Source organism: Camelus ferus, chromosome 19 (genome assembly GCF_009834535.1).
Source record: "Camelus ferus isolate YT-003-E chromosome 19, BCGSAC_Cfer_1.0, whole genome shotgun sequence".
Classification (NCBI taxonomy): Eukaryota; Metazoa; Chordata; class Mammalia; order Artiodactyla; family Camelidae; genus Camelus; species Camelus ferus.
In genome coordinates, this window is record NC_045714.1 from 37,763,761 (window position 1) to 37,789,390 (window position 25,630).

General features: G+C 46.7%; 2 protein-coding genes across 9 annotated transcripts in view; one reads left to right on the plus strand and one right to left on the minus strand.

Moving 5' to 3' along the window:
* LOC116658005 (60S ribosomal protein L29-like) overlaps positions 1–25,630 on the plus strand; it is an 801,314-nt gene that overhangs the window by 533,021 nt on the left and 242,663 nt on the right. The window lies entirely within an intron of this gene.
* On the minus strand, positions 849–24,271 carry GGT7 (gamma-glutamyltransferase 7). 8 transcript variants are annotated; one of them, XM_032462168.1, is made up of 15 exons: positions 24,072–24,270; positions 17,958–18,193; positions 17,438–17,589; positions 16,174–16,303; positions 15,250–15,317; positions 14,960–15,126; positions 14,418–14,614; positions 12,423–12,510; positions 10,722–10,849; positions 10,462–10,550; positions 8,647–8,796; positions 8,410–8,527; positions 7,491–7,628; positions 6,232–6,324; positions 849–3,113 (listed from the first exon to the last, which is right to left on the minus strand). In XM_032462168.1, exons 1-15 carry the CDS (start codon positions 24,238–24,240, stop codon positions 3,051–3,053), a joined length of 1,986 nt encoding a protein of 661 aa, XP_032318059.1. In that variant the 5' UTR covers positions 24,241–24,270; the 3' UTR covers positions 849–3,050. The 8 variants fall into 8 exon arrangements, with proteins under 8 accessions (XP_032318059.1, XP_032318062.1, XP_032318061.1 ...); XM_032462171.1 differs by lacking the exon at positions 24,072–24,270 and adding an exon at positions 20,092–20,213 and having other exon boundaries at positions 851–3,113; positions 6,225–6,324; XM_032462170.1 differs by having other exon boundaries at positions 852–3,113; positions 14,960–15,033; positions 16,186–16,303.

A 25,630-nucleotide genomic window follows, 5' to 3' on the forward strand; every position in this document is an offset into this window, starting at 1 on the left:
TTGATAGATGTATATACCTGTAGTAAGTTTTGAAATCAGGAAGCTTGATACCTTAACCAAGATATGAAGGAAGTACCCAAAATACTCAATTTAAGAAGCAAATAGTTATATCCTGGAGTTATGTGAGGCCTGAGAGAGTATCATAAAAATTCCCTAAATTTACAAGCTTCTTATCTCTTTATTTCATAGTCAGCTAAAGTTAGGTTCTCAATATGAGGTGAATTTATGTTTTCTATGATAGATCAAAATAGTACAATCTGAATAAAGTAAAAATTATTAAAAGATACAAAGTCCAGACAGGCAAGGACCTTGTCTATCTTGTTTGTCAGCGTTCCCAGTGCCTCAGGCAGTGCACAGCACAGAGTAGACACTAAAGGAAATATTTGTAGAATAAAATATAACATTTCATATACTGGGTGATAAAACATTTTCCAAGATATCAGAATTTTGTTTTGATATATAAGAAAGTATTCTCCTGAACAAATCTTTTATTCAAAGCTGTCATTATTTGTATATTTATGAAAGAAAATGACTCTAAGACACCTATGTAACCCCCAAAACCTGCTGTATAGAAGGTCCTGTAACTCTGTCACTTGAAAGATAGCCTGGGAGAATTGGTATGACCACAGGTGTGATTTAAGCACCCTAAAGCTATCAGGGCAAGGATGTTCAAAGCTGCACTGGAAACCACCCAATCATAGCCATCAATAGGAAATTGGTTAAACTATTTAATAAACTATGATGCATGATTATAAATAATTAGGTAAATCCATATATCTTGATATTGACATAGAAAAATGCCCATGCTATATTGGTAAATAAAAAAAAGGAAGTCATAGACACTGTAAATAATATAATCCCATTTTTACTCTTAAATAGAACATATCCACAGAAAAAAAAGTAGTTGGAGGGATATGTACTAAATCATTGATATGAAATTTTTGGAAAGTTGAGATTTTGAGGGCATAGATCATCCATATACTTATGAAATGTTTGATATTTGAATAACTGTTACATCTGAAATCAGATAAAATAATAAAGTTTGTGGTTTTTTTAAGAAGAGAGGGATATGATCTTTGGAGTCAGACAGACTGCTTTTATATCATGGATCTGCCAACTGTCAGCTGGGTGGCCTTGGGCAAGTTACTGCATGTCTCTGAACTACATTTTCCAGATCCATAAAATGGGGAAATTAGTATCAGCCTCAGAAGAGTGTTGTACCTACCGCATCAGCTTCATCTCATATCCTTATCCTCCGTATGCTCTAGAATAGGGGTCAGCAAACTACAGCCCTTAGGCCAAATTGGTCCCTGTTTTTTGTAAAATACAGTTTTATGGGAATACAGCCGCACCCATTCATTTACATATCGTCTATGCCTGCTTTTGCTCTACAATAGCAAAACTGAGTTGTTACTACTAGGACCATACGGCTTAAAAGATTGAAATATTCATTTCTGGCCCTTTGCAGAAAAAGTTTGTTGACTGGAAGAATATACTGGCATTCTTCTACCTCCTCATGAGCCCTTTGCACATACTGTTCCCTTTGCCTAAAATGACATTTCTACTTCCCACACCAAATCCTTTCCTGTCAATCCTACTCATCCTCATCATTTCCTTGGGGAAGCCTTTGCTGATTCCACCCCACTACTGAGCTAGATTAATTTTCCTGTTATACATTCTTGCCGCATTCCTCCAAGAGCTTATCCTGTTGGCAATTACTCTAATTATCTATGTCCTTATTGCTTTAATGTTTGACTCCCCCTGCAGACTGCAAATCCATAAAAATTGTCTTGTTCAATTCTGAATCTCCAGTGGCTAACAAAGTGTCTACAATATAACGAATAGATACATGCATGCATGAATGACATAATCTATAAAATGTACTTTTTGTCTGATATATACTGTATAAAATATACTTTATAACAGTTTACCTAATAGTTGTGCAGATGGTTAAGAGCACACATTAGGAGTTGAACAACCTGAGATTGAATCCCAGTTCTTTCATTTAGTACAAGAGGAACATTAGACAAGTCCTTTAACCTCTTTTTGCTAGTTTCCCATCTGTACAATGGGAATAATGTTAGTACTACCTCATGAGGTTTGTAATGAAGATTTTATAATGTAATTGAGATTATCCACATAAAGCATTTAACATAGAGCCTGACACACATTAAGTGTTCAATAGAGTCTATCTATAATTATAATTATTGTTATTAATTATTTTTGTTAGTGTAAGTCTCACATAGATGGCGGATATTGTTATGACCCCCCACAAAGTTGACTCCAGCTTGGGACAGAGTAAGCCAAGGTCTCCTCTCTCACACCCACTCCTAATACAGTCAAATATAAATTAAGTCAGAGCCATGGTTAAGCAATATTCTTTCTTTAATTCCCCTTTGCAGATGGAAGCCCCTGAGCTGGTCCCCACCACCCCCAACCCTTACCCCATACCCTGGGACCCCCAGATATAAGGCCCCCACCTCAACCTGGTGGTGGGAGGGGAGGAGAACCCCCTCCCTAGGATGGTCCATTAAAAAAAATCCTAGTCATTTAAGAAATGAGGCTGGGGACAGGAGAAGAGAGCTGGAAGACAAGGCCCAGGTCAGGCCCACCTGGAGATGTTGAGGTGGTGAGGACCCTTGAGAAGGATTTGCAAGCACATCCCTAAGCTCAGGGCCAGCATGGCTGAGGGAAAGGAGACAGACAGACAGGTAGTCTGACTCCTCAAGGTCCTGCCTGCCTGGTTGTGGACAGTGACTCTTACTACCACCACCACAGGCCTCAAGATAGAGAATTTCCTATTACTCTGGGATAGGGTTTGCTAAGCATCCCCTCTGGCCGCTGATCTGGGACATCCCCAGGGTCCCTCTGAGACCAAATCTGGGAGAAGGAGGGACTCTAGGAACATGCAAAGGTGGGGAGCAGAGACTCCCACCCCACCCTGCTGCTCTACAGGATGGTAGCTCCGGCTGCATCTGGGCTCCGAGGGTCCTTCACACCGATGATGAAGTTATTGGTTCTCCGGCTGCCATGGACCCAGGATAAGACATCTACCTTCTCCACGTGGTGACCCCTGGCTTCCAGGAACTCAATCTCTTCCTCTGTGAACTCACCTGAAAACCATCCCCCAACATACACACATTCAGAGAGTTCAGAGCATAGGCTCAGGAGCCTGACCATCAGACGTGGGTCCTAGTCCTGGATGCTCTACTGAGGAGCTATACGACCTTGGGCAAACTGCTCTACCTCTCTGAGCCTCAGTCTGCTCATGCATAAAATGAGGATTATCTGAGAACTTACCACATGAAATTGCTGCAGGGATTAAAGGAGATAATAAACAAAAAGCACAGAACTCAGAGCCTTGCATACAGTAAGTGATCAATAATATACAATCATTCTTTATATTGGACAGAGGGCTTGGCTTTGGGGTCTTTATTTCACCTGCCAAGGTCAAGCTGCCATTATTGCTTGTCAGGATTACTGCACAGCCCACTAACTGCTCTTTCAGTTTCCAGTCCTGCTTTGTTACAACCTATTCACATCGCAATCAAAGGGATCTTTTTAAACCACTAGTCAGACCACGTTGCTTTCCCTGCTCAAAACCTTCCAACAACTTTGATGACTCTTAGAATAAAATCCAAAGTCCTTACCAAAGCCTCTAAGGCCCAACATTACCTGGGACCTTGCAACTCTCTCAACTCCTCTCTCCTCACTTCCCTCCACTCTCTCCCTTGCTTAACTCTGCTCTAGTCACCTTCCTGTCCCTTAAGCAGACCAAACATGCCCCTACCTCAGGGCCTTTGCACTTGCTGTTCTCTCTGCCTGGAATGCTCTCCTACTAGATGGTCACAAAACTGGCTCCCTTACTCCATTCCAGTCTTCGAGAATTTCCCTGACCACCATCTGAAATAGCAGAACCCTTTCACCTTTACCTTGCTTTATTTTTTTTCAAAGTACTTACTGCTACCAGTATTTTGTTTGTTTACTGTGTCTCTCTCCACTAGATCATAGGTTTTTTTTTTTTTTTAAGGCACGAATGTTGACTTGTTTACTCTTGAGCCCCAGGGCCTAGAATAGGGTGAGGACACGGTAAATAGTAAACAAGTATTTACTGGATAAATGAACAAATCCCTACCCTCTTACATAAGTTCAGGTCCTCATCATCTTTTGCCTGGGCCATCATCTTGGCTATTTCTTATGTTTTCCTGACTTAAGTTCTCCTTCCTTCAACCCACCTCCCCTCCATAAAACAAATCAGGTCATATTCCTTCCCCACTCAACTGGATAAAGTCCATACTTCTTAACATGGAACCTCCATGATAAGCCCTGTAACCTCACCTCCCACTGCTCAACAAAAATCTGATCTTCTTATTTCTGCAAATGGGATGATTAAAAGTAGTTCTAGAGATAAAGACACAATATTGAATAGCATTAAATCACTGAGCTGCAAATGTATTCCCTTTGTGGTTCACTTTCAATCCTTCCAGTAATAGAAAGGACTAAATTACAGGCTGGTCTCTAACATTTCTAATCTTCTAAAAAAGAGAGAGTAGAACTTAGTGCCTTCTGTGGGCAAAAACATCTAATTAAAACCTAAAAACATTTGAGTTTTTGTAGCTGCTTATCATCTATTTGTGGGAAATTATGCCATTTTTTCATTTGTGATTATAAGTTTTACTTTTAAAATACATTTAGGTTAAAAAGGAAATCCATTTATAGACACACATTATGTAAATAATGGTTTGATGGTGTGCACATGTGGCAGAGGTCCTGAAGGTACTGGATAAATTCTGAAGTTTGGGAAATAATGTCTGTAGTCCAGCTGCCCTCCTGGCTACTCTCTGAGCCATTCTTTCTGGGTTTGTCCAGGCTGTTCCCCCTATCCAGAATGTTCTTTACCTTCACACATCAAATTCCTGCTAATACGCCAAGGTCCAGCCAGTTGTCACCTCTTCCATAAAGCCTCCCAGAGCCCTCAGGTGGGTGAACTTTCCCTTCAACAAACCTCCACTCCTCATACTCCTGTCTTAGACTTGTGCCCCTCAAAGGAGGGCTAGGATGAGCACCTCCCACCTTCACAGTAACTTAGCACAGAGCCTTACATTTGATAGAGACCAGAAGATACTAGTTGAACAAAATTCATTTTCAAGGACTTAGCCTCATCTTCCAGCTGGGATCGAAAGTATCACCAGCCAATAACATGGTGTGACTGCTGAGGGTCTAGATCCATGGCTTCTAACATGCTTCAATCCAGGAGACACCAAGAGTCAAGCAGTAAAGAACTGAGTCTTTGATATCAGCCAGGTGTATGTCTGATCTCAATTCTGCCATTTACTGGTTGATCTTCAGTTAGTTTATAACCTCCATGAGCATCAGTTTCTTTATCTATAAAATGGGGATACTGAACAAGCAAGGACCATGTCTCATTCAATTCTGTATCGCCTTTGGACTAGCATAGTACATTGCCTGTTGTAATAAAAACTCCTCAAAGGTACACATACCTTCTCAGTTATGAAATTACGCTGTGTTCAAAATTAAGCACCTGCCCTTCTTAAAGGAAAGTGCATCTCTTCACCATAATCTATTAGGGTCATGATCTTCTCTGACCTTATCTCACCCTCACACACCCTGATCTCCTTTCTACCAAACCCATTCCAGCCATGAGTTCTTTGCATTTGTTTCCTTGGCCTACAAAGCTTGCCCAATGTCTTTGCATGATAGGCTCTTCTCACTCTTCAGATCTCAGCTTAAATGTCACCAAAGAGAAGCCTTCCCCAGTCGTTGAGTTAGTCATATACATCATCCTGCATTGATGCTCTACAGAGCATTTATTTTTCTTTCTCACATTTCTTTGATTATTTATTTTCTTGTCTGCCTATAGATACAGTATGCCCAGCACCTAGGATAATGCCTGGCACACAGTAGGTATTCAATGCAAACAGCTGAATGAATGATTTGCAAAATGAACAACTATATCTTATTTTACAAATGAGAAAACCAAGGCTCAGCATGAAGACATGAGTTTCCCAAGACCACAGCCAGGAAATGGCAGGACTGGTTCTGATCCCCAGAGCTTTCACTGTTCCACTAGGAGTTGGTTGAAAGAAACCAAACTTTCACTGGCAGGGAGGTGGTGCTGGTCAAGGCTGGGGCACCCTTGGGAGGAGCCCCTTTCTCCACCCAGCCCTGAGCCCACCCCATGGGGATCTCTGCTCTGCACTCACTGTCCACCTGCAGGAGGTTGGACTGCAGGTCCGGGTGCAGGCGGCCACGGGCCAGGCTGTCACTCAGGTTCCGGTTCAAGGTCAGGACATTCAGCAGAACCTGCAGGCAGCCAAGGGGCAGAAGTCAGAGATGTCCCAGAGGTCTGGGCTCAGGACTCCATAGCCCTTGTCCTTGGTCCAGACTCCTTAGTCTTTAGAACACTTATACCAGGGGTGTCATCTTGGTCTCTCAACAGCCCCAGAAGACAGGCAGGCCTTTGATGACTGTCTCCACTTCACAGAGGGGAAACCAAGAGCCAGGAAAGAAAAGTGATTCATTGCAGAGTTTGGAGAGAGTCAGGAAAGAGGCATCACTAACACCCAGTCTCCTTTAATATAACCCAAGGCTCTCCTTCCTTTCTTCTTGGCCAGGAAAGGGTTAATAGCTGGGCATGGTCTAGGGCACAATGTGGTTACTTTTAGTTTAGTGTTTAAAAGTGTGGGTAGGCTCTGGAATCAAACTGCTTGCTCATTCTTATTAAACTGAACCTAACTTCTTAACCTCTCTGGGCCTCAGTGTCCTGTTCTGTGAAATAGAGGTAAGGATTCCTCCCAAAGTTGGGAAGATTAGAGGATTAATACATGTAACACTATAGCTTGGCACTTAGAAAAAGCTCCATAAATGTTAGCTATTTGTTATTATATCCATTCTACAGATGAGGAGATGAGGTTCAGTGACAATAAGTGAATTCCCTAACACTACGCAGTTGGAAATTGGCAGCATTTAGGCTGGGACACATGGGTTTCTGATTCCAAAGTTCAGATTTGTTAACTCACCGCCTGCCAGCGTACATGCCAGGCACATATATCAGATGTTCAAGACATTTGTGGAACTGCTGTGAGGTGTTTTAGAAGGTAGCAGGCCTTTCCTTTCAAAATCAGACCCTAAAGATGGCTGCTTGATATTCAGATATTGACTAGTGGTATGATGGAACTTAAGGTTGACAGAACCCAGATGGCCCAGATACTGTATCACCTTTCAATTCTACCGGCCCCATGATTTCCCCTGCAACCTGGGAAGACATGGAGTTTCAGGGCTCCATTTTTGCTAAGAACAATGTAGTCCATGTCTGCAGGGCTCAGGATGGGTCTGGCACAAAGCAGCCTCAGCCCATGTTTGCTGCATGAGTGAGAGATGAGGACAAGCCAAAGACAAGAGGGGCACTTGTAGCCCAGGTCACAGCTTGGCTCTTGGCCACAAAAGGCCTATCACGGGGGAAGCCTCACCTGGGTCAGGCCACTGAGGCCCCGGGCAGCTCCATTGGCCCCTAGGGCGAGGTAGGTCCCACAGAGCCCCTCCGCCGGCCGGACCACAGTGGGCAGCAGGAAAGACAGTGGCCTCTTCCCTGGCTGCACTGAGTTCTCCTGTTGTCAGAGGATGGAGATCACAGGGGGATAAGAGTTGGGGCAGAGACAGGAAAGGGCTACTCCACCACTCTTCCAACATCTCGCTCCCTCTCCTAAATCTTCCACAGGCCCAGTTTTTATGGGGACCAGTGCCTTCCCAGGCCACAGTTTGCTGTCTGTGAAATGGACAGAGTCCCTGGATAACTGAGGTGGATAATGGACCTCTGAGCTATGGGGCTGCTATGGGACTACCATGGGTGGCAGGAGAAGGGCTCAAGCCAAGAAAGATGTCTATGGGGAAGAAGAGAATAGTCCCACCCTGGTCATCTCTGTCTTTGTTTGCTGGGGCCCCAGTCTGCAGGGTGTTAAGAGTGCTGGTCCCCAAATAGATAATAATTCATATCTCCTGCCTCCTTGGGTCCCCCTTCAGTGCCCCCATATAGGGCTGAGCCCCATCAGCTCAGCATCACACAGTCATAGACTAGTAATGCTTTAAAGTACCCAAAGCATCAAAAGGGGGCCAATATCCTCACTGTACAGGTGAAGAAACTGAGGCCCAGAGACGGGGCAAGACTTTCCCCAGGTCACACAGTGAGACAGTGGCAGAATGGTACAAGGTTTCTTTGGACCCACCAGGCTCCAAGCCCTAGACTTGGGCTGGGGGTGAAGTAGACATCTTGTTTAGGCTGTTTTTCTTTATAATATAATTTCCTAGAAGTAAGGAAGGAGAAGCAGTCATACTACTGCACCTCCTACCTAGCTTCAGGGTCCCCAGGGGAGGAGGGAAGCAAAGCCCTACCAGGCTGGGCGCAGGGTGGTTAGCAGTCCTGTTGGGCCAAGAAAAGTCCAGCATCTGGCTGTTGAGCAGGATCCCAGAGGGGGTGATGAGGCCGCTGCCAAAGGGCCGGTTCAGGGAGCTGGAGGCCAAGGTTAGGGCCAGGTGAGCCCGGAGCCTGCCCTCACTCCCACCCAACCCCCATCTCCCTCCTGGTGCAGATGATCCCTTGTGCCAGGTTCTGAGTCTGAGCTGGCATACCTGACCATGGCCACAATGAAGTCATCAGGGCCCATGATCAGCACCTGGGCAGCTGTAGGAGTCCCATTTAGCTCATAGATGGGCAGGAGCGGAACGGGGGCTGTCTGGGAGTCATTGATCTGGCCCCGGAAGTAGGCAGCCTCCACCTTGCTGAAAAGACAAGGGGTAGGCAATGAAAACACAGGAGGATCTCATCACAACTCACCTATACATTTTGTGATGTCTGTTTGTGCAATTATTTGATTAACATCTGCCTTCCCCACTGAACTACTAGGTCTAAGAGAGGAGAAGCTCACTTATTCTCAGCATATATGGAATGAATAGGAAATAATTATCAAATTGAATGAATTTATTTAGGTGTTATTCAGGTTTTCTTCTAGAGTCAATGTTTAATTTATTTCATGTTTAAATCAAGAGTCTTTTAATCCTTTCTATGGAAGTACTTGGAACATAGTGGATGTTCAGGATATATTTGTTTTGAATGAACAGACTGAATTCATTTAACTTAATGCTTGTAGTCCAGAACTAGTTTTATTAAGAGTTTAGTCAGAGGAGGGTTTCCTATACAGGGATCTTTACTTGCTATTAGAATCTTTTTCAAGGCACAGGAGGACTTGGCACATAGTAAAATCTTAATAACTATTTATTGGATAAATTAGTTGAATTAATATAGTGTGTTTTTTTAATTGAATAAAAGATTCTTTAAATTCTATGGTATTTTACAATATTTTGTGTGTTTTAGAGCTAAATTTGCATTGATCTTGAAAACATGCAATTCTCCAATTTTAAAAATTCAACTGAGGATTTCTTACCTGATAATGGTTAGTTTAGTTATTCTAACTGGTTAGAGAATGACAAGTTACCAAGGATTACTGAAGAAATTCATTCAGTTTTCAGCCACAAAGGCTGGTGGCTACACAGGGAAGAAGGCGCAGAGGGCTTTGTTTCAAGTGGGCTTGGGGGTGGGGGGACAGTACGGAGGCTTGGTTTTTAGGCTTTATCCTTGTGGCCTTGAGCTAGTTATTGTTTTCAGTTCCTGCTGTTTTTGCTTTTTTTTTATTATTAGCTGTTCATTTAGTCTCATAATTTCCAACTTAATTCATAGAGGGTTGTTTGAGTATCAAAACAAATGTGGGTGAACTATATTTTTTGCTTCTGATTTTCCTTTTAGCTATGGACTGTCAATTACAGTAGCAGTTAAACAGTAATCAATCTTACCCCAATTACCAATGGATAACAACAATGATATTTGTTGAGTATTTATTATGTGCCAGACAATGTGCTAAGTTTTGCGTGTATGATCTTGTTTAGTCCTCACCGTGATCTCATGAGGTTGGCCCCATTACTGTCAGGCCCCTTGTAGAAACTGAGACTTAGAGTTTAAATGACTTACCCAAGGCTGCACAGCTAGTGGATGGTGAGGCTGGGATTTGAACTGAGGCAGTCCGACCAGAGCCCACAGTCTTACTACTATGTTATGCTGCCAATGTAGGTACATTTAAATCAAAATCCCCACCACCTCCAGAATTTGCTTGGAGACTCTTTCATCATTACTAGGCTTTCTTTTTCCACTCAAAAGGGGGAACAGATGGGTCCATATAGGGCCTTGCTAGGATCAAAAAAATCTGAGAGCCACATGAAGTAGATGGGGAAATTGAGGCACAAGGAAAAGCAACTAGTGTCATGCTGTGAGTTAGGGTCGAGCTGCAATTGACTTGGGACCTCAGGCCTTACTGCTCCACCAGCTGCTTTTCACCTGATTCTTTCCCCACACCTACCTCTGCAGTACCCAGTGTCCTGCCCCGCGAGACCCACCTGAGCATGTCATCTGTGCTCTCAGTGATGGTAGAATCGTAGGCAGGATCTCCCAGTCTGCTGGCCAGAGCTAATGCGATCTTCAGGGTCTGAAAACAGAGCAGGGGTGTGGAAGAGGCAAGCAAGGCCCTCTCAGCACCTACCAGGTTCCTCATGTATGAGAAAACTTGGAGGCAATTTAGTCCTGCCTTATGGCATTACCCCATCCTCCCACTCTTAGTGTCCTTAGACCCAGAGTAGAGTGGAGGAGTCAGCCTTACCTCTGCCACCCAGTGAAGAGTCTGTTCCCGGGATACCAGGCTGGTGAGATTGAAGCCCTCGAGGATGTTGAGAGCACTGATGAGGGCAGGGCCTGTGTGTGGGGGTCGGGGGCTGAGAACCAGGTGGCCTGAAAGGATAGGAAATGACCGATGGCAGAGGAAGGGTCAAGACATCTCCACATCCCACCACCACACTGACTGAGACCACTGCACTGAACCTCCTCATCAGACAGGGAAACTGCATTGAGAGGCAGAGGGACCCACCCAAATTCACATGGTGAGTCAAGGGCAGGGTCAAAATTCCAACCCAGAACAGTTGTCTTTAGTTACCTCTTCCATACGAGGAAACTAAGGCTTAAGGAAACTGTGATTTGCCCAGAGTCACACTGCAGTCCATTGGCAGAGAAGGACAGATGTCCAGATGTTCTGATTCCTGGTCTACCATGTGTCTCATTTCAGCTCCTCCCTCGGGCCAGTGTACTATTTAGGGTCCCTGATGGTCCCACCCCTGAAGCTTCTTGGGAACAGCAAACTTCTTTTCCTATCTGAGGTACCTGTTATTAGATGTTTGGACATCAAAGGAATAATAATAATAATACCTGACATAATACTAATATAAACTAATTAACTAATTTAATCCTCATAATGGATGCTGTTATCATCCCCATTTGACAGGTGAGGAAACTGAGGCACAAAGAGGCAGCTTGTCCAAGGTTACAGGAGATCAGGGGAACCCAGAGTTTTCAAGATACTGGCATTGCCAAGAGAACTCAGGCTGGGGAGGGCAAATGGAAATCAAACTCTACACATTCAGTGCCCATTCTCATCATGGTAACTTCCAACATCATCTCTTCAAATCCCCATGGGCACTCTGAGAGGAAGGCATTATTATTATCTCCATTTTAAGGAGGGAAAAGAAACAAGGCTCAGAATGGAAAGTGGCTTGTTCAAGGTGAATGGCACAGCTGGTACGCAAACCCAGGTCTTCCTGGCTCCTAAGCATTGCTCATCCTCTGCTACTGCCACCTCTGGCAGAGGAATTAGGCTTGGAGATTGAGGTCCAGAAACCTGAACTCAGAGCCAGCCTCTCCTGGAGCTTGAGGTGATCTGGCCTCAAAGGGAGAAAGTTGGAGAGCCTTCTGAGGGACCCAGGAACCCAGCACTTTGGGTTCAGCAAACACAGACCTTATCCCCATCATAAGCTTGGCTTTCTGGGCTCCTCATTGTTTTGAGTTTGGCAGGCTAAGTTTCATTCCTTCCCTGGGCCTCAGTTTCCTTTTTGCACAATGAAGGGGCGGGTCTATGACTGTCTTAAAGGTTTTGTTCTAACCTGAAGCTAGGATGGGTTTTGATCTTATGGATTCTTCTTAGGAAGTACAGGGCAGTGAGAGTTGGGCTGGGAAGGGAGCTGACGCAACACAGAACCCAAATCAAGAAAACCTATGGCCAGAACCCCAAATTCCAGGCCTCAGCCTTTGACCAGACCTCTCTCCCCATATCCCAAATATTTGGGGTAACTGACCCCATGACTACTTCAGAAGGTAGGCTGGTTCTGGCTTGCTTCAAGGATGGCTACTTGGGCAGCTCATTGCCTCAGTTTCTCTCCTGTGAAATAGGGAGGAACCTCTAGGCCAAAAGGATGTGGCCATGGACTGGGAGGCTTCTCCTGAGTGGGGACCCTGGGAGTTGGGGAGAGGTCACCTCTGTACACGCCAGACACGGGGTTCTCCACGAGAGCACTGTAGTTGCTGAAGTCCTCCTCAGTTATGACACCCCCTGCATGCTGAGCCTAGAGGGGAGAGAATGACCCCCCGCCCACCACTGTGAGTCACACACCACACTGTGAGTGTATAGGTTTGGCCTAAGGCACATGTTTGGATCACACACAAATCAGATGTTTATAACTTTTGTGCCTTCTGCAATTCCCATCATGGCTTTTAGGGACCCCATCAGCCCTGGGTACCCCAGGAAAAAGGAAGGGGGAAAAGCACCTAACAATAAGCACCCATTATGTGCCATACTTGTGCTGGGTACAATCTATGAATGACCTCATTAGCTTGGCCCTTTGTGATCTGGTCCCTGCCTACCTCTCCCACCTCATGTCTTGCTATTCTCCAATGAGTTCTGTATAGCCACCCAGAGTGACCTGCAGGTCCTGAACTCATGATTCCATATCTTTGCAGATACTGCCCTCCCAGCTGATGTAGAAGGAAGATTTTCCACTTAGAGCAGCACTTGCCTAGGAGATACCAAAACTGAATTCTGCATTTCACTACAATTAACTAAAGCCACTCTAAAATCATGAACTCTGGATAACTGTGGTAGGAATGACCCTTACTGGACATAATTGAGCACTTTACAGACCAATGAACCAATCTTGTACTAATGGATGGGCTCTTTCTATTTAGCATGCTAATTTTCAATCTTAAATTATCATAGCCACTAGGAATTCTCTTTTTAAAGCACATTTTAGTACTTGAAACCTCTGACTTCTAATCTATGCTCAGTGAACTACACGTTGAATTTCTTGGCTTTGTCTGGAAAGTTAAACACAACTTTGGGTTTTTTTCTCTTAAAGCTCTGATGGTCTTCATTAGAGTTTCTTTCATCCCCTTCTCCACCACCAAGAGAGGATACACAACCCACATCTGGCTAATCAGAGCATTCTTTTTCTGTGCCACAGTGATTGGTTTGGGAATAGTCATGAGTCCTACAACAGGCTGATGAGAGAGACATAACCTTGAGGCTTTGCTGGAACTACTGGAATGAGAAATACTCTTCCTCTGTGATGGCTTCCTGCAAGGATGGCTGGTGAGAGCAGGTGTGGAAAGGATCTGACAGAGAGTGACTTCAAACAGAGGAAAGTAGAGTTGTGGGACAGAGAGAGGGCAGACCAAGCCCTAACAATGTGGATGGAGCTCTTGGGTCCAGCAGATCAAAAGTCAGTACTCTGCCACTGAGTCCATGTGAGATGGGCATTCATTATCACTTCTATACTTCCAGTGCCCAGCACAGGGTCTGGCCCAGAGAGAGCACTCCATGAATGTAGAATGAAGTATGGCCCTGTTTAATTCCCACAACTGTATGGCAGACACAGGTATAATCACCCCCACTGCATAGATGAGAGAACCGTTGAGTTAGTCTATATACCCTTATCTTGAGCATAAATTTCTGTTAGGAGTTTTGGACCATTGCCAACAGTTCTCAGAACCCACTGCTGCCTCAGACTAAGACTCTTCATGGTTGGTTGGTAAGACCTTTTGTCAATCCTCCATGGTCCTGATAGTCCAGTATAGGAGGTATTTCCCTCAAACCCTAGAAAACCCAAGAGCAGGAGGGGATTGTGGGCTCAGGGAAGCTGAGGCTGATCCTGGGTCTCCAGCAGACCTGGAGGGGCCAGGCCAGGCCACAGTCAGGTTGGCATCAGCCGTGGGCAGCTCAAAGGTATCTTTCTCAATCGAGACAGAATATTCCCATCACCCCTGGAGGTTCTTTGTGCCTCATCCCAGCCAATCCTCCCAACCCCCAAAACTACTGATCTGATTCCTATCACCAGAGGTTAGTTTTGTCTATTCTAGAATGTCAAGTAAATGGAATCCCCAATAAATATATGTAGAAAGACAGGGAAGTAAGGGGGAAGAGGACATCCCTGTAATAGGGCTGGGGCAGGTAGGTGGGGGTGCTCCACTCGCTCACCTCGGCCACCATCTCCAGTGTGAGGTTGCCACCGGCATAGAAGGCAGCGGGGCCAGAGGTGCCCAGCACATCCAGCACTGCGGCCAGGTCAGGCCGTCGCAGCAGTGAGCCAGGGAGTGGTGGGTGGCCTGAAGGCAGGAATGTCTCACGGAAGCGCTCGGACGCATTGGGTGGCGGCTGTTCGGCCAGGGCTTGGGCTGCGGGCAGCAGGGACGCGAGGCTGGGCTGGGCGGACTGGACCCGATGGCCGAGACACGCAACAGGTTGGGTAAATGAGGGCTGAGTGGCCAGCCCTAAGTGTTCCAGCCCCCCCCCCCGGAGCCTGTTGGGGTGTTGTGGAGGAGGTTGGGGTGTATATGGGCCTTTCCCAGATCCCCTCACTTGAGGCTGCCTCCTCGTGAAGGTAGAGTGTTGGAAGAGGGGGACCTGAGGAGCAAACTGGAAGAGAGGTGCTTTCTGGCTTAGGCCCCAAGTCTCAGAGGTTCCCTCTCCCCTCTCCATCAACCTCATGCCTTTCCCTCCACCCCCCAGGCCCCACTGACCTAGATCATGGGTCACGTTGAAGCCATCTTGGGCCACAGCTGCTGCGAAGGCCAGGACTTGGGACCATGGCAGCCTGGGGGAGCCGGAGAGCAGGGGGTGGAGGATGTCCTGGGAGGGGAGGAAGAGGGGTCCTGGGGGGGGGAGGGGGTTCCTGGGAAGGAGAGTCCTGGCAAGGGAAGGGGATATCAGGAGGGGGAGTTGGGAAGGGAAGAATCCAGGAAGGTAGGAGAAGGCCACTCAAGGAGAGGTGCAGGCAGGAGCCCCTGGTCCCCAGGGGGAGAATCTTTACCTTCCATAGAGCTGATGAGCTTCATGTAGCCCCTTCACCATTCCGGGGACCCCCACCAAGAGCCCAGGCTGGGCAAGGCGGGCAGGTGAGGGAGAGAGGAGACGAGGTCACTGGAAGGGGGGGGCTGGGCTGAACTCCGCAGAGCCCCAAGCCAGGGATGGGGGCTGGCACAGGGGAGAGACATAGGCCAAGTATCCCAGAGGAGGGACAAGCTGTCCCCAGCAGGCTTCCCTCCCATATCCCTGACTTCCTATCTGCAAATGCAGAAAGGCCTCCTTTATCTATCATAGTTGAGGGGTTTATCAATTAAGCAAACCCTTTTAAGAGCCAAGACATAACCAATTTAGATGGAAACCTGTCTATATTGGGTTATACCTACTCCTGCCTTTTAAAATACTGGACAAGGGACGTTCATTTAACATTTGCATTATCACACCACCATTACTCTGAACTGTGATAACTCAGGGGTGTGTTTGGCATTTGCCACTGCACTAAATATCTATTTTTCCAAGTTATTTTATTTCCTTCTTTGTAGATAGGGGGTTTGCCTCTAGCAGTTCCTGTATCATCTTCCAATACATCAGGGGCTGGAAAGTTACCATCAACAGACTCAGAGTGAGATGTGTGAGTTATAGTGTGGCAACTTTGTGACATCTCAGATGGCTCAGTGGCCTTCTTCCTTCCTTCTTATGTGCCAGATAGATAAGATGACCAGAGAAGTACAGTGTTGCTCTACTGCCTGTTATCAACCATCCATATTTTTTTGTTCATTATTTTATTTTGGGAGCTGCCTATCTCCCTTATAGCCTAAAAGCACCTGTTTAACTCTTTTCCTCACCTCTACAGTAAATACTTAGCAAAGTAATGCTGGGGTTAGCAGAAGGGTAGTGAAGGGAAACACCCCACCCCTCCCTCTCTTCTCACCAGGGTCCCCACCTTGGTCTCCCAGGATCTCTGTAGGGCCTCTTCCCTGAGGGCCCCTGGTGCAGACTCCCGGAAATCAATCAGGTGGCTCTCATTTCGTCGGATGTCATGTACCAGCATTACACCCCCACTGGGAGAGACACAGAACAGGGAGGGTGATAAGTTGCCACCCTTCTGAACAATTAATCTGCCATCCCTCAGCACCTCCCCACCCCCACCCCATGGTGATGGCTATAGGCTCAGCTTGTCATCAGGAGTCAGGTGTCTGAGCCCCTTCCCCAGCAGAGAGAGACTCAGCCACCCTACCAGGGTGGGGAATGAAATCAAGGGGGTTGGGGACTCAGAGTCCATGGACCTCTTCCAGCCTGTCACTGGAGACTTTAATCCCTGATTAGGGAAAACCCAGAGACTGGGAGAGCAGGATGTTCTGCTCCCCCTCCGCCTCCACCCACCCCACCACAGATGGACCCCTGCCAGCTTCCTGCACCTGCCTCTGTGGTATGTCCCTGCTCCTTCTCCCAGGACTGAATTATGTAAGGACAGACTATACACAACCAAAACTGAATTTCTTTGAAAGGGCTGGAGAATTGGTCTTGTAGGACCCAAGATATGGACTTAGTCAGCTTGTCCCTTTTCTGTGGCTTGTTTCCATCTGAGATGGGGGTTATATCTGAGATAATTGGCCTGCAGCCAAGTAACATAATGAAGAAAGCAGGACAGATAAACAAAAGGGAGTGGTAGGAACTACGGCCAAGTGGACAGACAGTACAAGCCCCATCATGGGAAGCAGCTTCTATTCAGCTCCAGATTACTGCAGCCATGTGGGAATGTAGGCCCAATGTTACCAGGTCTCCTGATTGTTTAAGCAATGTTAGAGATCTGGATTTTTATGAATTCTCAACTTTTGAACATTAGCAAACAAATTTTCAAAAATTTAAGTGTGCAAACCAAATCAGCCTGTGTGCCAGGTGTGGCCAGTTAATAGTCTCTGTTTTAAGACTTCTTATCCTGGGGTATATTTCTGGATCCAGAGCTGTCATCAGATTCATAGGGATTTGTTTTAAGGATTTGTAAACCCTAAAAGTTTAAGTGTTGTGGCCTTAATTAATGATGATCTAAGATTGAGTGTAGGAAGAGAAAATGCAAGGAGTTGGGGCCCAGCTGCTCCTGTGCTCAAACTTGGAGACCCCCACATGAGGCCTACAGACCAAGAGACAGAAGTAGGCCTGAGGCACCTCAGCCTCCACAGATGGGAGCTTCTTACCCGCCCAGGCCAGAACTGTGTGGAGCCACGATCCCCAAACACAGGGCTGCTGCCACAGCCGCATCCACGGAAGATCCCTGTTTACCAAGCACCTCGATGCCCAACGATGTGCAACGGGCAGCATCAGTCACAACAGCGCCCTGGTGAAAAATCTGAAAGGGAGAGGGGACTAGGTGGGGGCAGTAGGAGCCCCCTGCTCTCCCTAAGGGACCTCCGCTAACCCCAGAACCTCCACAGAGGGTGGGGATGGGAGCTCTGCCCTTTTGTCCCTTTGACTCTCCCCTATGACTCTTCCCTCCTTACCTCAAGGGCCTCCTACCCAATCAGTTGAGCTATGTCCCCTTCATGCCCGGGAGCCCCTCCCTTGGAACCTTCCTCTCCCAGGTCACCGCCCTCTCCTCTTTCCATTTGCTGGCTTCCTTCCACCACTCAGCCATCCCTCAGTTCCCACGGTCTCCTCAAGCACTTCCTCACCCCTCTTCCCCACGTTCTCTCCTTCTACCCCACTGCCTCCACTCACCTGGGGGTCCCCGAAGTAGATCTGCATGATGAGCGCCACAGTGACACCCGTGGCAAAGGTGAGGCAGGCCGTGACGATGACCGTGAGCCCATCCTGGCGGCAGGAGCACTCGGACGCTGCGGCGGAGAACGGGTCTTTGCGCGTCTCCCGCAGAGGCGACCCGTCCTGGCTGCCCATCTCCGACGACGACGATGGCAGCCGCTGCAGCCGGGCTGACTTCAGGAAGGAGTCCGGGTCTGCGGGAGGCCAGGGGTCGGTCTAGGCGCCTCTTACCTGGCCCTGCCCGCCCTGTAGGCGGGGCTATTTCGTGTCTCCCACCCTCCTCTCCGCCCCCGTCAAACAAACTCCACTGGACAGCACTGGTACCCTTTCGGTGTCCCCCTGAAGCACTCCAGGGTGGGTGAGGGTGGCGGTCCCAGCTTGGAAGAGACAGGGACCCTCAAATGGGCAGCAGGGCAGCTGAATTCCCACTCCCAAGCCAAATTTCCCAGGACGCAGGACCCAGGGCTAAGAACACTTCCTGGAGAGGCGGGGGTTGGGCCCTCCCTGGAAACCAGATCCTACCCCAACTGCGGCCCAGCCTCCTATGCAAGGAGGCAGCTCCATAAACTGAGTGGACAGACCTTGGCTTCCAACCTTGCTTCCTATCCATCTATCCATCCATCTATTCATTCAATACAGAGGGTATGCTATGTATCTGGCCCTAAACTACTAGATGTTAGGAGAAAGGAACAGACAGTTCCTGCCTCCACGGGGTTCGCAGACCAGTGAAGGAAGAAGATAATAAACAAGTAAACAAAGGAGTAGATTACAAGTTGTGGCAGGTGCTATGAAGAAAAAGAAGGATGAAATGGTAGAGAATACTAGTGTATGTTGGAAGCACTTAGCTGGGGAAATCAGGCAGGGCTCAGCAGAGGTAAGAACGAAGGGATGAGAAGGAGTCAGCCATATGTAGAGCAAGGAGTGGGTGGAGTAGAGTGTTCTAGAAAGAAGGAATAGCAGGTACAAAGGCCCTACAGTAGGAATGAGTTTGGTGCACTAGAAAAAAATAACCAACATCTGGTGGCTCTGGTATGGTGAACAAGAGGAAAGAGTAGTGTAGTGGAGGCAAGCCCAGATGCACTGGCCCTTGTGGGAGGCGAGAAGCTTGGCTTTTACCCTTAGAGCCATAGGAGATCACTGGGAAGTTTTAAGCAAGAACATGAAACCATCTGCTTTGTGTTTTAAAAAGATCACTCTGTCTGCTATCTGGAAAATGGACCCGAGGATAATAAAAGTAGAGGTGGGGAGACCTGAAAGCTCCTACTTGCTGGGTGACTATGGACAAGTCATTTCAAGTCAGGAGCCTCACTTTCCTCATCCTAATAATGGAGCTGATCCCTAACTAGCCAGATGGTACAAGGATTCAGTGAGGCCATGTATTCCAGGCACTCTGTAGGTGCTCACTGAAAGTTATTTCCATTTCTTTTCCACCTTGGCCAGGGCGGAGATATTCTTCCACCCCACAGTTTCCCTGCTCTGGGTTATGTTAACCTTGAACCCAGGTCTCTAAATGGCCTAAAAAGCCTGGGTGTTTGTGAACAGTAAAGAAATATCCTGGTACCTTTCCCTTAATTCCTGACTGCACTCACAATATTTTTTTAAAAGTTCATCTGATATATGTTTTTTAAATACTTGCCACTGTGGACTTGGAGTACAACCCCTTTATGTCTGTAGGATAATATTAAAAATTGACTTATATTTTCCAGTTTAAAATACTATCATGGTGTAAAATGATTATAAATCAATAAAAAATGTAAAAAAAAAAAATACTATCATGGTTCATCGATGCCAAAATGATAAAAATCCAAGCTCCTTAACCTGGTGTTCAAGGTCCTCCATAACCCATACTCCTCTCTTTTGTATAAATAAGAAACCACATACATATATAGATAATTTTTAGAAATTATTTATGGTGGTTACTTTTGGGGAAAGATGCTGAAGATGGAAATGAGATGGAGTGGTATAATTTTTTGTTTGAAATTTTTACTAATATTTCTTTTGTTTTTTTAAAAAAACAATACATATATTTTTAAATAAATAGAAATAAATGCAGAAGATAAGAGTGGAGAAGAGGACTTTTACTTTTTCTTACCGTTCTTTTTTTTTCTCCGTGAACATGTAATTTGTTTTTAAATTTTTATTCAGAAAAAAAGAAACTTGTCTTCTGGAAGCCTCCTTCAGTTGATCATGCTTGCTTCTAACCCTCAGCACCAGCACCACAGAGTCTAAGTAAAACGAATTCATCCACAAAACAGATGTTAAATTCCTGCTGCGAACACAGAACTCTCCTTGTCTCCTAGAGGCTTCAAAAGAATTGCAGGAAAGGGTTTTGTACTTATATTTATTGATGCTAACTATATACCAGGCACCTTACATACATTCCCTCATGGAAGTGTTCCCATAACTTCATGAGATAGGCCCGCTCTCTCCATTTTACAGATGAGGAAACTGGAGCTAAGAAAGGTTATATAGCCTGCTTAGGGTCATAAATTAATAAATGGCAGAACCAAGAGTCTGTATAACTTGAAAACCTCCTTCCCATTGCTCCACATGGCATTAGGAGCCATTTCCACACTGAAAAAATGAACTTTATAAACTAGTTCTACTTGATATTTCCAAGCACTTGTCGTTAAATCTTTTATTTTCCAATCAGATATGAGGAGCCAGGAGGTGAAGGTGATATGGCCCCATCAGAGTCAGATATATTCAAGACTTCTTATTCTACCAATCACTTGTTATAAATATATATTATATGTGAATATATAATATAAACATAAATGAATATCAAGTTATTGATTTATTCAATAAAAATATTTACTGAGTACTTACTGTGTAAGCAGTGGGGAAATAACACTATTGATTTTACTGATGTGTAAGGACAACAGCAGGACACTGAGAAAAGACTAGTTTGGGACTAGAAGGAACAAGTCTTTTGAGGTGAAAAAGATGAGTTTAATTTTGGCTATTCTGAAGTTATAGGACAACAGCAAGAGTTGTCTGAAGGCAGCTGGCCTAGTAGGCATCTAATTTTTATCTGCTTAAACACTATTCCCCACTCAATTTTTTTTTAGAGAACACTATATCCCCTCTCTCATTCTTTATTCCCTCATTCTGACCAGAGTGACTATATGACCTAGCAAAGCCAATCAGAACAGGCATCTTTGTACAGTTCACGTTCCAGTTCATGTGACCGGCACTAGCACCAAAGATACTCAGACTCGAGTTTTTTTGCTAAAACTATTGAGAACAAAAAGGATTTTCTGTCTAATTTGCTGAGGTGGTAAGATATAAGCCCACAAGATGGAAGGCTTTCTGAAGATGAAGTCCATAAAAAAGGAAGGCAAAGCAAAAGATGAAGAAAAGCCAATTCCTTTTCAGACCCCTCGATGCAGCTATGCCTGAAGCCCTATACTCCTGAACTTTTCAGTTACGTTACCCGCTAAAATGTTCTTTTTAGATGTAGTTCAGTTTTAGCTGAGTTCATGACAAAAGAACTCTGCACAGAGTTGATCTGGCAAGTCTAGAACTCAGGAAAGACATCTTGGCTGGAGACTGGGATCATACCTGGCTTGCTTACTCCCTTGAGGGGAGGATCAATAAGATTTTTGAAACAGTGAGAAACATGATCAGAAATACAGGGTGGTGTATGGATTGGGGTTGGGGAGAGGCAGAAGGCAGGAAGAGTAGTTAGAAGCCTATAGGTAATACAGGTAAGAGAGGATGGTGGCTTAGTGTACAGTGGTGATGACACGGATGGTGAGATGGAACTTGGAACATATTTAGGAGGGGGACAGAGAGCATCTGATCACTATGTGGAAGTTAGAGGAAGGGGGAGAAACATGGGTGGCTCCTGGGCTTCTACCTTGGGGACCAGATGAATGGCAGTGTCATTAATTGAGAATGACATTGGGGGAAGAACAGGTGTATGGGGAAGAGATGATGGGTAAAGCATACAACACGCTGAAGATGAAGCATTTGCAGGATATCTAGAGGCAGATGCTTGGGAGAGAGAGGCACACAGGGGCCTGGAGCTCAGAAGAAAGGAATGTATTTCTCCAGTCTTGGAGTGGTCACCATCTAGCTCTGTTTTCCACAGGGCCTGCTGTGGGGTGCCTGGCACTCAGTTCTAGGGAGTGGCAGGCTAGAAGCTAGCTGGGCACAACCAGAGTCCTGCATAAGAGGATGGGGCAGTGCTACCAGGTTGAGAACATAGGCAGTCATGTTAGCCAGCAGGCTGGTCCAGCTGGGCCAAAGGAGCCTGGGGGCTTGGAAGTAGTTCTGGGAGACATGGCATTGAAATGACTACACAGGTAAGATGGTGAGGTCCTTAGAACCTTAGTGCACAGCGTTGGCATAAGGTACAGGTTCCCAGAAACTCAGGTGACCAGGGTCTCTGCTGGATTTTTGTACAGTTGAGGACAGAGCCTGTATTACCTCTCCAAGGTACTCCCTGAGGTCTGAGAACTCCCTCCCCTGCCATTCTTCCATTCTGAGATCTTCTCTTTCATTCATTTATGTATTCAGTAATTTTTATTGAGAGTTTAGCACTGTGCTGGATGGTGCAGAAAGGATGGTGAACAAGACAGTCATGATCCCATCCTCATAGGGCTTACAGACATGGAATAATCAGAGGTCACACAAATAAATAATCACAGGTTTTGATAAATGCTGACATTCGTAGGAAGCAAGGAGAAAACATATCAGGTTTCCTACCTCTAGTTTGGGGAGAGAGGCATTCCCAGTTGAGCTGGAAGAGGAAACTAAGGCCCAGGTAAGGGTAGGTATGCCCATTGTCACACAGTGAGTCAGGGCAGTGCTGGGACCAGAAGTGGCACTCCTGACCCCTGACTAAAGGACCTGGTTTCAGGCTGATATCCACCAGGACACACCCTTCCACTTCTCTCCCTGCTATGATCTGATTTCAGAGCTACTCTTTCTAGAAAAGCAGTTTTAATCTGCGGCTTTGACATTTGATGTCCATAAGCCTTCCCTCAAGCCCCCTCCAGGCAGGGTGCAGTCTAGTCAGGTTGGCAGGGGCTACTGGTCAGGACCAGATGATGGGAAAGTTGTGGAAGGGGAAAGAATTTGGGCTAGGAGTAGCTGCAGAAGGGTCAGGCTAGAGAGAAGCAGGATCTGCCAGGCTAGTAAGGGATAGGGCTCAAGTGCAGACACTGAGAGGAAGAGAGAGTGAAGCAGAAGGATGCTCTAATGCCAGGAAGTGACGTTGAGGGAATGAGGGATGGGGGATGGAGGATGAAGAGTGGAGGGGAGGATAGAGCTGAGCCACAAGGATAGGGGAGAAAGCATTAGGGAAGAAATGTTCAGAGAGCTCTTAGCCCCAGGTCTCCCCCAAGCCCTATCTCCTCCCTACTCCCAACCCTTGCAGTTCCTGTAGAGGGCTGAGGAGAATACAGTAAAATTCTGGAGCCTGCTTGCTAGGGGGCAGGGTACTTACTAACATCCTGGCCTGATCCATTGCTCTGGGAGGGGTGAGATAATTTACAGGGCAGTGAATGTGCTCTGGTCCACAAGGACTTTGAAAGGTCATGCAGTCCATCCCCCTGTCTCCCAATACCCACTACTCACAGATGGGAATCGTATTCTTTCTACCCATCCCTGGACATGAAGAGATTCTCAGCTTCTTTTCATGGTCTCTACTTCCCACAATTCCTGGCTGTGGGGAAGTTCTTTTCAAGACCTAACCTCTATCCATCCTGCTGCAGTATCTGACTTGGTTTCTCCTATCCTGTTTTCCATGACTAGATAAAGTCCTTTTCTGGGATCACAGCTGTTCCTCCCCTGCAACATTCCTTCCTTATTAGCTGGTTCTTCCCAAGGGGTAACCCCAATCCCTCCTACTGCAGTCTCCGACATCATTCTCCCTTGTCGCATCCTAAACCTCCAAGGCAGAAATGCACCCCTAACCCCACCAGATAATTAACAGAGACAAGGGAGAAGGGAGCGGTCCAGGAGGAAGGAAAAGAATTAGGGAGATGGAGCTGGAGGTGATGCTCCGCGCAGATGGAGGACCGGGGACGTCCCAGGGGCAGGGACCCGGCCAGCGGGCCTCACCAGTATCGGGGTCTCCCAGGAAGGCGTCCTCGTCCTTGCGGCCCCTCAGAGGGACCGCGGGCGTCGGCTCGTCCTCCGGTAGCCTCGGGAAGCTGGTGATGCTCATGTAGTCCACCGGCGAGTAGGCGCCCAGGGCGCTCTCCTGACCGGCCTCGTTCTCCGCCGCCATCCTCGCCCGCGCCCCCCGGCAGCGCAGCGCCTGCCGGAAGTGGTGCGGCGAGGACCCGGGTAGGGGGGGTGCAGAGGGGGGAGGGCGGGGCCTGAGCTCTTGGACAGCCGGGAGGGGGCGTCTCACTCGGACCCTGGCAGGTGTTGGGGTTTGACTTGCCCCCTCCTGCTTAACGCTGTCAGCTTGCATTGAGTGCGCAGGTGTGGATGTGAGTGTGGATGGAGTGCCTGGAGGGCAGGTCTGGGTCGCTCAGTGTGGGGTCCAGAGGGAAGATCCCCAAGGTAAGCGTGACCTTAGTGGCTCAGGGCACCCTACGAAGCCCAGGGACCAAACCCCTTCCTCTTTCCAGTTTGAGCTAGAATTCTTCTGAGACTCCAGGCTCCCTCCTCAGCTCGCAGGCCCTTCCACTGACAGCAGACCTCTCCTCGACTCCAGATCCTGTCTCTAATGCCAAATTCTTCCAACCCCAGACCCCTCCTTGGACTCCAAGATCCTTATCCTCCGACCCCAGACCCCTCTTTCAACTTCAGACTCTGCCTTCACCCCCAGCCCCAGCCCCTGCTTCATCCACAGACTGCTTCATTTAGAGACCCCTCCTTGGACTTCTCTCCTCTGACGTCAGATCCCTCCTTGGACCTCTGACATTTTTCAGACTCCTCTTTCAATCACAATCCCTTCTGGGATCCCTTAACTATCAGCATAGGACAGTAAGCCCAAACTTGAGTGTGTGTTAGGATCTTTAAATGCGTATCCCTAGATTCCACTGTAGAGATCATGACTTAGTAGGCTGGAATGGGGTCTCTGGAACCTGAAAATTTACCATCATTTAAAGATTTTTTGATGTGCTTCTGGAAAAGGACACTTTGAGAAAGAAATAATGGCGGTGGTGGTATGGCAGGAGTGGGTTGGGGTAGGGGAGGATAAAAAGTGTGGGTAATGAATCTCTTTAGTCTAGGTATTTGTTCTAGGTTCTAGTCTAGGTTCTGTTCCCTGTGCTACAGTCTACAAACTGGGCAAAACAAACTCCTCGAGTATCTGTTTCCTCACCTGTAAAATGGAGAGAATAACAGTATCCATCTCTAGGTTGTGAGGACTAAATAACATCTGGAAAGTGTTTAATATAGGTTTTGACACTTAATAAATACCATAATTATTATTATCATTATTGTTTCCTTAATCTCGTGGATTCTCATCTCGTCTAACCTGGTCCATTCTCTTCCCACTCTGAGGAATGCCAATTATACCATATCTTGCACTACTACTCCATCTCCAACGATGGGGTGCTGATTCCATCTATTATAAGACCTCTCGTCCAAACTTCCATTTTACAGTCCACAAGCAGAGGGAGGGGGCTGGTCAAGCCCCTGGCCACACATCCCCTCCTTCCCCA

Excerpts from the sequence above, each read along its gene's own strand:
- GGT7 (XM_032462163.1), bottom strand. The coding sequence starts at position 24,240 with ATGGCGGCGGAGAACGAGGCCGGTCAGGAGAGCGCCCTGGGCGCCTAC. Across the intron at positions 16,304-17,437 it reads CACAGTTCTGGCCTGGGCGG|TGGGGGTGTAATGCTGGTAC; the intron begins GTAAGAAGCTCC and ends TGTCTCTCCCAG. Across the intron at positions 8,797-10,461 it reads AGCACAGATGACATGCTCAG|CAAGGTGGAGGCTGCCTACT; the intron begins GTGGGTCTCGCG and ends TTGTCTTTTCAG.